We start from the raw sequence: 15,342 nt of genomic DNA on the forward strand, positions 1-15,342 counted from the left end.
GTCTGGAGAAGGAGCATTTGTGAACATCTTTTTCTGCTCAAAAACAAAAAACAAGAAGCTGGGTTTGGTGGCACACACCCGTGGTTCCAGCTACTCAGGAGGACAGCAAATTCCAGGCCACTCTGGGAAAGCTGTCAAGACCTTTAAAATAAAATAAAAACAGGCTGGGGATGTAGTCAGTGGTAGAGTGGCTGCCCAGCGTGTGCAAGGCCCTGGGTTCCCCTTCAGCACCATTAAAAAAAAAAATCAAGAAAAAAAGTGGGCAAGAATTCTAGGTTCTGATTTCAGCTCTGTCTCCAACTGACTGTTTGAAAGTGGCCATTCTACTCTCCCAGCCTCAGTTTCCTTGTCTATGAGGGACAGGAATGCACCATGCTCTGGGGCCTTCTCATGTTACTGTGATGGTGCCACCAGCAGGCAGGCTGTCCTCAGTGACAGGGCATTCTCTGTCTCCTGAGCCCACCCACTCCACTCTGCTGAGAGTCCAGCTGGGGCCGGCACCACAGTGTGCCCCATGCACGGGACAGAAGCTAAGTCGGGTTAGAGAGAGGAAGAGGCTTCATTCACCCCCGACAGACTCCACTAAAGTGGAATGTGACAAAGACACACTTCACAGAGGCTCGGCCCCTACTGACCTTGAACATTCACACCCTGCCCATCCTGCAGGTCACCACAGTGGCCCGGCATGGGTACTTCCTCAGAACCACGGTGTTGGGGGAGAAACACAGGGTGGGAAGTCTCAATACAAGTAGCAAATACAAGCAGCTCAGCTGCACCGGGCAGAGCTCCATTCAGTCAAGCCCAGGTCCCCTGTCACTGCCAGCAGGAAGTCAGGCGACACTCAGCAACGGAATCAGGGGCCCCAGCCCAGGGGACACTGCTGTGGGAGCAGAGCATGGAACACTGGGCCTGCAGATGCCCATGGGGCTCAGCTTCTCTCCCCACAGGCATAAAGAATAAGGATGTGTACTTTTCTTTTAATATATTTGTACAGTTTTGAACCACTGAAATTTATTAAGATTTATTTTATGGCCCTGCAAATGATCTACCTTGGGAAGTAATCTGTGTACTTAAAGAACATGTACTTGGTAGTTTGGGGGTGTATCATGGCAAATATCAATGAGATCAGCCTGGTGGATAGTGTTGATCCAATCTTTTATATCTTTACTGACATTTTATCTACTTGTTTAATCAGTACTGAGAGAGGAAGGTTAAAATCTCTAATATTGATTATAGACTTGGACATTTCTCTCCTTAGTGTTCTCATGTTTTGCTTTTGTCTGAAGTGCAAACAATAGGTCCATAAAAAGATTTCTGTGTTGTAATGAACTGATCAGTTAATCATTGAGGAGTCGTGCAGAGTGTGTCTCTGGCAGTGTCATCTGACTTGAGGTGGCTTTGTCTAACTGGCACAGCACCCCAGCTTTCCTATCCATCAGGCTCCCCTCTGCACATTCCCCTTCTCTCAGTTCCATTTTTGGAAGGAGTGACAGGTGGGTGGTGTCAGTCCACCTTCCTCACAGGGATGACACAGTTGCGTTGAGGCTCTGGTGACCGACCTCTCGATGCTTTACAGTTGGGTGCCAGGAAGCACGGGAGCTTGGGCTTGCTGAGCTCATCCAGCTGCTTGTGGAGTCGGAGAGGGTTGGGGAGGTCTCTGGACGTAGTGTTCTGAGTCCACCCACATCTTCCACAGGGACTTCGGGTTGTCCTTCCAATGTCAGCCTCCACAAGATCTCTCCCAACAGCTGGCCCATTTTTCAACCCTATTGGTGATAGTCTGTTGTCTCTCTTCCCAGTAAAACTGTAAAATTCTACAAGACAGGGACTTTTATCTTTCCAGTGCCAGCACAGTTTTTTGTATATTAAATATATTTTTACAATGTTTCTAAAACAAATCAATTGATGGTATTGCCAAGCAATGAATTTGGCTTCAAGCCCCTGATGACGCAGTGAACTGGTGGCTTGATGGTGCTCTGGGACTAGGAGGACTCCAGCCAGTGCTGCAGTACTCAATAAATAAGAAGTCGGGTCCCCCACTAACTGTGCAGAAATAACGGTAACACTTTGATTTAGCAATCCATATGAGCTCAATCGGCGTGCCAGAGCTGTGAGCCGGGCGGTTTAAGACAAGCAGTGTGATTTCATTCCCTCTGGCTTCTGTTATGAAGTAATCAGCGTAAGACCTTTGAAGATAATAAATTCAGAACGTGTCTCTGACTATCTATGCTAGAGTCAGATTTCTGATGATAGATACATAGCAAAACATGATTTGTAAATAATTCATTGGAAATTGGTTGCACCTTGGAAGTCCATCAGCAGATCAAGCTTAAATTTCCAAATGAACTATTTCATCACCAGAGTGGAGAGGGGTTCGACAGTGCTGCCCAGATCCCCAGCTGGCCCAGGCCCAGCAGCAGTATGGAGGCCCCCACATGCGTCTCTTGCACTTTATCCTGGCCCTGCTTGTTAGCAAATCTTAGGGTGACTAAGATTTCTCCTTATTCACACACTGGACAGAGAGAATAATGAGTTCTGCTTTTTTATGGTTTTTGTTTGTTTGTTTGTTGTTTTTTACAATAGAGAAGCATCTGTCTTAACAGAGAAGACAAAAGCCTAAGACAGAAATGCCACCCAGGGCTCAACTTCTGGATAACCTGTGACCGGCACACTCTGCCAGCTAAGTGGCTGGACAGCCGCAGGCTTTGTTGGCTCACACGGGGCCACAGCAAGAGGGGGAGACGGGCTACTGAGCATTACTCTGGGCAGCGGTGTACACTGGCCCTGTCATAGCATGGTCGCCCACAACATGGGTCACCTACCTCGTGGGGTCCTTCAGATCACATGATCAAACTTAGGGCAAGGTGGAAGCCACTGCTGATGCGTGCTAGCAGTTCCCTGAGCCAGTGCCCTCCCATCGCTAGTTCTTGACGGAGGAGCAGGTGGGCACCCGGGCTGTAGGGAAGGCCATGGCAGCAGGCATCCACAGACACCCGCCAGCCCCTCACAGGCCCCTCCAGGCACAGGTGTGTGGCGGAGGCAGCCTGTTCACCCTGCAGGGTAGGGCTTCGTTTCTAAGGCCTGGGTGTTTCCTGCACGTGGGGTTGCTAACAGCAACACCAGGCAGACATGAGGACTCAGCAACTCAGGCTGCTGTGTGTCTTGGGGGTAAATTCCAGCTCAGATCTAATGCTTTCACCGGGGCAGGAGGCTGCCTTAGTGACACACCTCCACTGAAGGAGCAGTGTGGTGTGGTCCAGAGCTGAACCACAGGAAGCCAGTGGTCACTGCAGTGAGACCTCAGGTGAGTAGTGGCCCCAAGGGAGGGGTCAGCTCTGCCTCCCAGCCTCATCTCCTCCTTGCCGCTGGTTCTGTGGAGGAAGCAGGTGTGCACATCACCATTACCCTGCAGGAAGACGTGAAGCCCTCACAGAAAATTCCATGCGCTTCCTTGCGTTGGAACTCTGGTGGAGTGTCGGGACTTCCCACTGCTCCCCTTCTTCCCTTGCTTCTCTAAGCCGGGCTTGTGTGCTGATGACTCGCCCACACTCTCTGGGACAGGATGGGGGGTCTTGGGCAGCCTGAGTGGACGTGCTGTGAGCACTGTGATCACGACACACAGATGAGAGAGGAAGGCAGGACATAAGCAGTGTGTGTACCTCTGAGTCATCACAGGTCCAGGGGACAGGGCAAAGGTGGTCCCCACTGCCTTGTGAGCAGAGGAGGCCGGCACTGTGTGGCAGAGCAGCCGTACTTGCTCTGGGAGCCTGGAGCCCTCTGCTCCCCCAAGAATCACAGAACTCCACAGGCATTCAGAGCTTCCATCTTATTTTTGAAAGAGAGTTGCCTTAATAGTGATGTCATTACAGCTACCGTTACCGGAGCACTGCACAAGCAGCTCCGCGTGACTTCTCTTGCGCAGTTCTCACAACCACTTCACGACCTGGGACGGAGGAAGAACAACTTCCCGAAGGCCACAGGGCGTGGAAGGCAGCGGGGAGCAAGGCCTGAGCCGCCCTGCATTGTGCGTATCTTTCCCGTCACTGATTCCCGAGGAAAAGGTCCGTGTGAAATCCATTTTACCCCAGGACATGTAGCTGTGTGTCTAGCATATCCAGAGCACACACTCATTATCAGTGAAAGAATAAAGCTCGAAGTTTCACAGTTTTAAATTAACAGCAAGCAGACCAGGCTCACATGGGCAGGACGCCCAGAGATAGCTCCTACGGGTTGCCACAGGAAGGCTTCAGGACGTGACTTCCGCCCAGTCTTGTCTGCGCGGACATGGCAGGGTTGCCGCATGCTGGACATCCCTGCACTGTCTTCTACCTGAGAGCTCCACAGCCCCGTCACCTGCCCTCTGAGGGCTGAAGACCCCACTCTGGGCCACAGGGAGCAACTCCACAAACCAGGAGGCCTGGGCCGACATAGACACGGCAGACTCTCTGGGGCGGCCCCAGGGTTGGGCTTCCGCGTGTGCCTGGGGCAGTGTTGGGGCTCTGCCCTGAAGCCCCTGTGCCAGCTCGAGGGTGGGCGGCAGAGGAGCGAGAGGGGCTGTGCAGGAGTTCCCTCAGCTCTGCTCTGGGGCCAGGATCCAAGCGGGCCTCGCAGGTCTCGTCCGTGCCACGTCCTCAAGGCATTTGACCTTCAGTGTGGGGTTTGCCCTTCGCCTGTCTGGCACACCGGTCTTGCCTCTGGTGCCCAGGCCCCAGTGCCCATGGCAGGCAGAGTCCCCTGCAGCCCTGGTCACCCAGCCAGGCTGCTCTTCCTGGGAATGAGGGTCTCAACTGATGGGTGAGTGCAGCATTGAACCGTGACCCTGGGCACCAATCCCCAACCCCAGCAATGCCCCGTCCATGCTGATGCCCACTGCTGCCCCGGGTCCTTTCCTGCAGGGCCCGGGTATCCTGCCTGTGCTCACAGCAGCGGCTCCTTGAGTGGCACTGGTACCAGAGGAGAGCTCCTGAGGCCCCCACCCGAGGCTGCTGGGACACCACCTCGACACAGATGCTGCAGCACCAGCGAGCGCATGCACCCTAGGCCCGGAGCTGCCCCACAAGCAGCCCTCCCTGCACTGCCCCCGCTGGGGACCCAGGAGAGCAGGCAAGAGGAGGCACAGTCACGGAGCCCAGAGAGGGGCAAAGGCCACAGCAGGGGTAGGCTCACCTTGGCCAGCAGCTTCTCGTGCTCCCTCCTGCGGTGCGTGCTCAAGCCTGCAGTGTGGGACAGAGCCTCCAAGTAGGACAAGTAGCGCTGCAGGGTCTTGGCCAGGACCACATCCTCCTCCAGGCTGTACTGCCTCTCAGTATCCACATTCTGCGGTGAGGTCCTGAGAAGCAAAGCAACAAGTCAACTGTGTGCGTGGTCTGTGGGAGTGAGCTGCGGATGTGGACAGGAGTGTGGGATGTGCACTGCACAGCTCAGTGGTTCCCCCAGGGATGTAGCCACGAGGTCCACCTGCACCCAGTCCACACTCTGCCCCTCCCTGACAGTGGGTTGGTTTCTCTGGACCCTGAGCCTCCTAGGGAACGGACAAATGGCCCAGAAGAGCACTCCCCCCTGGGAGAGGCGGAGGATGAGGCTACAGCAGCGAAGGGGGCACAGGGCTGGGTGTAGGACGGCCGCTGCCGTGGGCGCTGAAAGTGAGGAGGGAATGTGGCCCCTACAGAAGCCAGATACAGCCCATCACGCATCTTCAGGGGCTTCTGGAAGACTCATGCCTGAGCCCAGTGATGCCTGCCAGCCAGTTTGTATTGTTTTCTGTCTCTGCATTGAGTTTGTTACGCAGGACAGGGAACCAATATGGTGGCCTGTGCCCCGAAGCCTGACTACTGCTTCGTTAGACAGCATGCTGGCACCTTCTACATGCACACAATCTAGGCAGACAGGTCTGAGCCCAGGATGCCTGGTCAGGTGCTTCCGTGGACACGATGGGCGGGGCTCACTCTGGCTGGAGTGGGAGGCATGGACATCAAGACGAGGCCACAGCAACCCAGGCACCACCACAGCATGGCCCTCCAGGTCCACACCACAGCGCACCTGGGGCCAGGCACCACCACAGCATGGCCCTCCAGGTCCACACCACAGCACACCTGGGGCCAGGGAGCAGTGTGGTGTGCCCAGACATGAGCGTGGGGTACTATGGCTACACTGTCTGGTGACTTATACACGCTTGATGAATGCCTCGGCATTGCAGGTGGATGTAACCCATCACAAACCCCCAGGTAAAGAAACTGGGGATTCGGGCAGAACACCTGGTCCTCAGGAATGAGCCAGGGAAGGTGTGCGATACCTGTATGTATTAAAATGGTCACTATCATTAGCCACCAAGGAATTCAAACAAAACTACAATAAGATCTCACCAAGTGGAATGGCTATTACAAAACAAGACAAAGAATATCCAGTAGTGGCGAGGATGTGGAGACAGGGGACTCTGTAACGCTAGTGGGAATGTAAGTGAACATGGTCACCATGGCGAAGTGTAGAGACTCCCTCAAACTGGAGAACAGATGTCGCATATGCCCAGGTGCCTCACTTCTGGGTATATATCCTAAGGTGATCCAATCGGCATGGCAGAGGAACACCTGCACTCCCATACTTATTACAGCCCTGCTCACAGCGCAGAAGATGTGGAGTCAACACAGGTGCCCATCAACAGATGAATAGAGAGAGGGAATGCTGTCTATGCACATAGTGGAATATTATTCAGCCACAAAGAAGAATAAAACCTGTCATTTGCATAAAGATGGAACTAGAGAATATTTTGTCAAGGGAAGTAGTCCAGACAGAAAGACAAGTACTGCACATTCTCCCTCAGATGGAGAAGCTGAAGACAGTCACCTTGAATGTAGAATAGTGATGGGCGGTTAGAAAGGAGAGGGGGACAGAGAGGGGTGAGATAACAGGCACCAAATGCAGGTAGAGGGATGAGTTCCAGTGCTGCAGAACAGGGGGGTGATTACAGCTCGCAGTGACCCACGGCAAACCTCATGAAAAGTAGCAGCGAAGAAGTGATAAGGACAAGGATGTGCTGATCACCCTCACTGGATCAGCGCGTGCTTGTGTATGTGCTGAGATATCACACACACCCATTAATGTGTGCGGTGAATACACGTTAATAAAAAGTTCTAGGGTGAGATTTTCCCAAACCTTCCTATTGTATGGGATCATCTTGGTGGATAAATCCACCCTTTTTATTTCTAGTGCCTCTTTCAAGTACATTGTCTCAGGCTTAAATAGGCATATAATTTATCAGGTGATTCAGGTCTTTATGTTTCAAATCGTGACTGCAGTTTCCTCGACCACTTTTAATGGATGAAATTTCATGTTCTGTGCTACCAGAGTGTAATGTAACTGAACCCCATTTACTTGTCTGGCATTCTGTTTCTTTTTCTCACTAATTGCTAATCAACGCGGATGGAGCCAGCTCACAAATGTGCCTTTACGCTGTTGTATTTGTCTTTCCGGTGCCTGTCCTCACACAGGGACTCCTGCAGGACACTGCGATACATCACAGTGGCCAGCGGGCCCATCGCTGCCTGTGCAGTGCTGTGGCAGTTGTTTGCCGCCTGTATTCTGACTTCCTCATCCTGCTTCGAGTGGGTGCAAACTCTGTAAGAAGCTGCCCCTGCAGAAAGGCAGAAGGCTTTCACACCAAGTACTTGCCACGCTCTTCCTGTCCTTGAACACGCTGGCCTTCAGGCCTCAGCACGTACAATGCTTGAAGCTGTCACCCAACTTGTCAGAAGAGAAAACACGGCAAGCCGGGTTGTCACGGCGCCCCTCAGTGATCATTTCAAGCCATTTGTTTTTCACGTGCAGGCTCCAGGCTCCTGACAGCCCCAGTGAGGTCATGGGCCCTCATGCAGGGCCAACTCAGGTCCAGGCCCATCTCAGAGCCATGGCACAGGCCGACTCCCAGTTCTCAGTGATCTCGCTGATTCCCATGCTATGTCTTTTTCCAGCTCTATCGTGCAGGGCTCACCCCAAACAGGAGGGTGGCCAGCTCGGGTCATCTGCTGTCTGTCATCAATCAGCCTGGGACAGGCTAAGGACTCTGAAAACCAAACTCTAATCTCACCTTCACTGTGGAAGGAATCATCGGGTTCCAGAGAAGTTATGGGATCTTGCTAAGGATTATCATCCAGGTATGAAGAAAGCCAACTGTCCGTGCCTGATCTGAAGGCTGCCAGATGCAGAATGCTCCGGAAACATGGGAGAAATGAAGAAAGCCAGGGGTCCAGTGTAGTTTCCCATGCAATAGCCCAGTCATCAGTGGGTCATTCATCCTGCCCTTCCCTTATTTAGTCAACAGCTGTTGACCCAGTGTCGGCCTCGTGAAGGGCGCGTGCAGGCACCAGGACAGCGTGGAGGGCAGCACTGGGAAGGAGCCGGGAGGAACGCAGTGTGTAACCAGCCCCTTGCTCTCAATGTAGAACCAAAGCATATGGATTACTTTAATTAATGGTAAGACGAATTTAAAAATAGTGTGAAAACCCAAGAGTGACAACCACAAACAAACCTTAAGTGCCAGAGAAGATAAAAGCAACAAAGCGCAGTCCACTGAGTGAAGAAGGAAGGGGAGGGTGGGTCCCTGCAGGTGTCAACGCCCCATCACAGGGGAAAGAGGAAAGAAAAGGATGGACACTTGTAGGTGTAGACACCCCATGGGACCCCAAAGAGCATTTAGGAAGCCACTTGGAATTGTTCACAATGCTGCCCTTCACACCCAGAGTTAGCACATCAGGTTAATCGGCCACAGCAAAGCAGAGAGAAAGAGGAGATGCCAATCCCAGTATTAGAACGGTAGAACCCAAGATCAAGCATTAGGTAAGGGAGGCACGGTCTGGAAGAGGCAGCAGATGCAGGAGGGACCAGGATGCGCTCCCAGAGAGCTGGACTCCACAGCAGGAAGCCCGCAAGACGGAGGGTGCTGACAGTAAGCGGAAACCCATAGGAACACAGATTTTGCCTGAGAAATTTGAATACGTATAAATCAGGACTTATGGATTTGGGGTCATATAATTGATATTTCTATTTATAAATAACTACATGTTACGTGTATATTACAGTTATAAACTATGCATAAAATTCTGTGTACTGTGAATAGTGAATAGTACAAATATCTTTTTGAATCACCCACAGAAAAGAGTAAAAGTGTGGCATAAGCTAGGACACAAACTAAAAGTTAAGCTTTTGACTAAAACGCAATAAAGATTACTCACTAATGTACAATGCAGCACTACTCTGCCGTAAAGAAGGACAAACTTGAGTCATTTGTAGGCCAATGGATGCTCATGGAGACCCTAACTCAGACACACAAGCTTAAATATCACATGGTTCCTTTTATATGAAAAACTCAGTATATAAAGTGTGAAATAAAAGATAGGCAATAGGAAAAAAGGGGAAAAGTTATTATAATTTTGCATGGACAGTATACAGTATCTAAAAGTGTACCTTGGTTTAGTATAATTGCTTTATGTTTTCTGGCCTATTAGTCTGGTTGTTAATCTGTATATGTGATAATTGAGTTTACAAGGACTTATAACTAAATCTGATGCTTGCAAAATAAAAGGGGGACAGATGGAACGGGGAGAAAAAGAATTGAGATGTGTTACATACTTGACCAATTTCTTACAATGAGTGTAATTGTTTTGTGTTGCAAACACACAGTAATAAAAATTAAAATTTTTTTAAGTAAAGGTAAAGACAATAACATCTAAATTATTATTTATAAAATGACAATTTCAGAAAATTTAGAAAATAAACAAGTGAGAATACATCAAAGCTATAGAATGATGCCAAAACTATGTTAAAGGCAGACAGACTTAAGTGACTTCATTATTTTAAAAAATGAGCAAATAAAGATATGAACAAAATGTTCCATCCAAGAAATTTTATAAAGAAATAATAAATCTGAGGATAGCCAAAAGGAAAAAATACAGGGTATTATTTTTTAAATTGTGTTAAGTTGTTTAAAGGAAAAATTAAAATGGCAAAGAGATTATAACTACACATATGCTGAACAATTTTAAATTATAATAGGATCAATACCTATAACAAATATGTACTAATAAAAATAAAACCAAAAATAATTTTTAAAATTTAATTAAATTATACCAGGATAGCAAGTATGATACTAAGTTAATAACCTTGGAAATCTCTGGGGAAAGGACAGCTTCCTGCCAAGATAAAAGCACCTCGAAAATCACAGAATAAAAATTGGGAGAATATTTTACAGAAATCTCTGATAAGAGGTACCTATAAAGGAAGATTTTTAAAAATAGATACCAGGAAACAGATGATTTCAATGATTAAAAAAGCTTCCAGAAGGCTCAGGAGAAGAACAAGGGCTTTATCAACTGGCACCACAGCAAGGATGCAGAACAGTGGCCAGAGGGTGAGCACAGCTGGGCTGTGCTTCCGTGGCAGCTGCAGGGTCTTCCTGGGCAAGGTGACCGGCCATGGCTTCCCTGGACACGTGGGCGACTCGGATGCAGAGGACCATCCCAGAACAGGACACCAGGCCTCGGTGGCCCAGAGGGAGCATAGAGAGGGAAGTGACCTTCGTGACCTTGGGAGGACACAGCCCCATGGTTGGTACGAGGGCAGTGAGAAGCCCATCGGCCAGATCCAGGACAGCCAGACTGAGAGACCTCGGATCATGCAGGCCATGGAGCCCAGGCTCTGGCGGGCAGCGGGAGGGACCTGCAGCACATCTGCCAGCTCCTTGCAGAGAGGCTCCTGGCTCATCCAGGCTCCACCCTCACCCTTGACCCTGGCAGAGCAGAGCTCTGGACTTTCACTTGTAGCCGTGCCTAGTGCATTCCACACACAGACGGACAAAAACACTTCTACATGATGCCACACGAGTCACTAGCCTTAAACCCTGAAGGAAACAAACAGAAAAAGAGGAGATGTTGTTTTCACAGGGACAGTGACGTATACTGTACCTACAGAAATCATGCACAAGGGCCTGGGGATATAGCTCAGTGGCATAAACGCCTGCCTGGCAAGTGCAAGGTCGTGAGTTCAATCCCTGGTACCGCAAAAAGAAAAGAAATCATGCACAAGACACCCACCAAGGACAGCCCAATCTGTGTTCTCGGAGTCATACTCTTCACCGCATTTGTAATGAAAATAAAAGCAGAGCTAAACTATCATATTCACAGCAAAACCTTAAAAAGTGCCCAAGCTCCAAGCTGTGAGAGTGCACGGCCCAGAGCCTTGCCTGTGTCCCTGGTGGGACTGGAGACAGGCCCTCTGGAGCCCCCCCAGACAGCCATGTCCCTTCCCTTTCCCAGGTGCTCAGCCTGCTCTGGCCTTACTGGGGCCGCAGGTTATTGTCCGTTTCCGTGATCCACACTCCCCAGCTCCTCCCCTGCAGCATGGAGAGATCATGGCATCACCTCCCAGTGGCAGGGTGGGGACATGGGACAGAGTAGAACAGTGCATGAACCCAGCCCAGGCCATGCTGCTGTGGGAAAGGACAGCAGGGTTTCACGGCTCAGCCCTGCTCTTTGTGCACACTGAACTCTTTTTTTTTAGTGAGCAACAAGAGTTCCTGACTTCTGCATTTAAGCAAGGCTCTAAGGATGCAAGATTCTTCCAAAGGGCTCCGAAAGTAGGGAGCCCCTGGGCCTGTCTCTCAGTGGCAGCAGCTCAGTGCTGCAGGGCCGCTGTGCGATGCTGGGGGCTCGTGGTGAGGGCGCAGCCTGGCCCACGCGGCTCTCCCCTGGGGACCTCCTGAGTTCCCGCGTTCCTGCCTCAGAGGGTGCTGGGTCCTCACGCCCCAGACAGCCACCAAGCTCCACGTGCGGCTGGGTGGGAGTAGGGAGAGGTCACTTCCACACCTACCTGGCTGGGCCGGAAATTTCCGTGCGCTGGGGGTGGGCTCTGGGGAGGCCTGCCAGCTCCTGGGCCATGATGCGCTGGGTGTAGTCATCCTGCCATGTGAAACCTGCAGGGAGAGGGGCACAGCCAATTACCATTCGGAAGTGTGGCCAAAGTCTTGCTTCAGTCTCACTTTCAAGGTGTTTTCCTGCACACTGGTGCTGCCACCCACTAACCAAAGTGACCTCACTGCAGATCACTTGAGAGATTTCTAGCAAGACCAAAAAAGACCCGCAGTGCTTTGCTGCTCGGCTTTTAGAAACAGACAGCCCGTCTGCTGCTGTCAGCAGCAGCAAGGATCCTTAAGCCAACGCGATGCAAGTTAGAAACGAGGTTCTGTCCACCAGGCACAGAAGCCAGGAGGGTTTGCTCACAGCAGGCTCCTCAGCCGCGAACGCACACCCTCGCCTGGGCTCATGGCCACGCGGTCTGCTCGCTGCAGCTCGGCGCCTGGCCTCCCCAACCCCATGCTGCCGGAGAGCCCAGCACTCGGATGGAGTGCAAGGTGTTGTTCCTGTGGAGCAATTATCGTGGGGCTTAATGTACTGTGTCTGGGAGCCAATTACACTATATTTACACTCAAATGTTATGACAAAGAGCTTTGGAACAAGGGTGAAGCAGTTATGAAGGCAAAATCCATGTGATTATGCATTAATTACATGCACTGTGGATCACATGATAATTATGCTCAGAATTACCAAATAACTCCCAAGAATAATTATTATGCAATTTGTACATTTTAGATCTTATGGTAACACTTTCGCACTTAGAACTACCCCATGCAATTATCCATAATTATCTAATCACTAAATATCATGTAATTACAGAGGTATATTTTTATGCCCTGTACAAAAACACATTACCAAAATCTTCAAAGCAGGATAGGCCTGTGCGTGTGTTCATGCATGTGCGTGCGTGTGTGTGTGTGTGTGTGTGTGTGTGTGTGTGGTAAGGAAGTCCAGAATATTCTGGATGGAATTAAAGGAGGTACTCAGTGGATATAAGTGGTTTTCATGAGCACACCTAAAATTTTTTCAAATTCAAATCTAATTTTTTTTTAGTTTAGATAGAGGATTCACACAGCGACCACACTCCTGAGTCCCACAGGCCCAGACGTGTAATTGCAAAGGAGGATGGCCTGTCTTGATCCCAGCTCGTTCTGAATGGCCCCCTTTGAAGTGTGACAGTGAAGAGTCCGTCACTGCGGGGGACAGTGTCACAGCTGCTGCTGCCCTGACTCAGGGTTAAACACGCTTCATAACGAGCGAGTCCATCTCGGCCCACTTATAAAACGCACACTCTCTGGAACACTTGTTCCATGGCTGCTCCTGGCCCATCCCAGGAGCATCCTCCATGGAAAGCAAAATGTTAGCACAGCAGCCAGCACTTGGGTTGAGAAAATGAGCCTGCTTTAAGCGCACCTTTCCCCAATGATAGCCTTATATTAATATTTATCAGGAAACAGCAAACCAAGGGCATAGAAGGAACTTTCCACGCAAACATTTTCATTTATAAAATTTAGATAACTGAAATTCAATAACATTTTCCACCTGAAGAGCACAAAAGCCTGAGCCGTGTTGATCTGGGGTCTGAGATAAGGGCTCCATCCTCCTGGACCACAGCTGGCTGGCAAGGAGGGTCTGCCCGGGTAAGTGGGCTGCAGAAGACTGCTGACTCCATGGCCCCAACTGTGGAACTGTCCAGACAACAGGAGGGAACAAGGACCTAGGGCTCTGAATCCCTGCAAATATCTCTGGAGGTGAGTCTCAGAGGAGATCAGGCCCTATGGAGAGGACTGGCTTCAGAAAGGGGGTTAAGTCGCACTTTTTCCTATTCCTCTGCTCCATGCAGTTAGAGGCCCTTGACCTAGGACAAGTGAAACTCTCCACGCGAGGAGAGAAGGTGGGAGGAGGAGCCTGGCCTAGGGAGTGGCCTGGGCCTCCCTTTGCCTCATGCCCGGCCTTGGAACCAGCAAAGCCAGCAACGCAGAAGCACCAGACTGGGCAGGAAGGTGGGCAAGGGCCAACAATGGCAGACACCCAGAAAAGACAGCGGCCCACCACACCAGCAAGGCTGAGAAGCAGCCTAGGCCTCCTTCCTCCCCAGACGCAGCGAGGTGCTAAAGATGGCTAAGCAGGGAGTCAGGATCTCACCACCCTGGACCAGAGAGACCCCTCGGGCTGAACCTCCCCTCCCTCTGCTGCCCTCACGTGTGGGCAGAAGTTGGGGGCAGAGGGACTGCTGCCTCTCCCTCCCACCCCTGTCACACAGTAGCACCTCCCCACACACCTAGCAGAACAGTGCAGAAAAGCCAGAGCAAGCATCAAGTTTCAGTGAAATGCAGGTTGGGTGTGGTGGCTCTTGCCTGCAATCCCAGCACCCAGGAGGCAGAGGCAGGAGGATGTGAAAGAGAGCACTCCGGAGCTCATGATAGAAACAGCCCTTTCCATGGGACTTCTCTAAGTAGGACAGCCTCCATTCTAAAGAATTTGTTCTTTTTGACCTCTTTAAAGGACTAATACAGATTTTTAAAAAGAAAAAGACAAAGGATTAATGCAGAAAGTGATTGCAACCAAAATAATATGATTTTGTTAGTAATTCAACCCCATAGGGCTAACATGTCACCTCGAACATCCCAATTGGTGCGTCATGATAACAAGACAAAGAACAGATTAGCAGCAATGCTTCCAGAACGTGGGAGATGTTTTAAGATGCAGGAGGCGGGTGAAGCCTCAGAGGAAAGCCACAGGTGGTCGACACCTGCCAGGTGGTCATGGGTGGTGGAGCGACAGAAGCCCTTGCAGGCCCTGGATGACTCAGGAGGAGGAATCAGCCAACTTCCAGTTTGATTGGCTTGGGGCCCTGCTACTTCTGCTCAGGACACTTGGCCAGCAGTGAGCCTGGAGAAATGCCACCATCAGGCAATGGTGAAGGCAAGGGCACACCACGGGCACATGCCAAGCTCTGAGATGTGCCTGGCCGGTGGGTCAGACTGGAAGGCATGTAGACCTGGGACAAAGGTTCCCAGGTACAGAGGAGCTCCTCTGTGGGGAAGGCTGCAAAGAGCAAGGGCAGAGGAAGGAAAAAGGCACCTCAAGCAACCTCTCAGCATCTCCAAGATCTGTCCCTCCCATCCTGCTGGCAGTGCATGCTCCCCTGCACACCAGACATCCCTCTGGACACCTCATACGCACAACAAAGAGGGACACTGTGGCCCACATTTCCAGGTGGGAAACTGAGGCACGGAGACAGTGCACAGAGGGTTGAGCATGTTGTGCAATGGATAGTCCCGGATCTGGCAGGGGTGTGGGTAGGGTACAGACAGACCGTGTGTGTTCTCAACTGTGTGCTCACAGGCCACTGCTCTAGAGGGTGCAGGAGGTAAGAGAGAGAACCTTTATCACCACAGTTATGATTGTTACTGAGATGACAGAACTTTAACAAAATTAC

At 50.8% G+C, this 15,342-nt stretch overlaps 1 protein-coding gene across 1 annotated transcript in view; it reads right to left on the bottom strand.

Moving 5' to 3' along the window:
- Window positions 1-15,342, bottom strand: part of Ptprn2 (protein tyrosine phosphatase, receptor type, N polypeptide 2) — a 496,397-nt gene that overhangs the window by 329,044 nt on the left and 152,011 nt on the right. Inside the window, exons 5-6 of the mRNA XM_005414104.1 lie at window positions 11,857-11,959; window positions 5,167-5,329 (exon numbers count right to left, since the gene is read on the bottom strand). Of these exons, the coding sequence (XP_005414161.1) occupies window positions 5,167-5,329; window positions 11,857-11,959 (266 nt within the window). The remainder of the gene's footprint in view (window positions 1-5,166; window positions 5,330-11,856; window positions 11,960-15,342) is intronic.

This window comes from Chinchilla lanigera, unplaced genomic scaffold (genome assembly GCF_000276665.1).
Source record: "Chinchilla lanigera isolate Chin_1 unplaced genomic scaffold, ChiLan1.0 scaffold00178, whole genome shotgun sequence".
In the NCBI taxonomy this organism is placed as follows: Eukaryota; Metazoa; Chordata; class Mammalia; order Rodentia; family Chinchillidae; genus Chinchilla; species Chinchilla lanigera.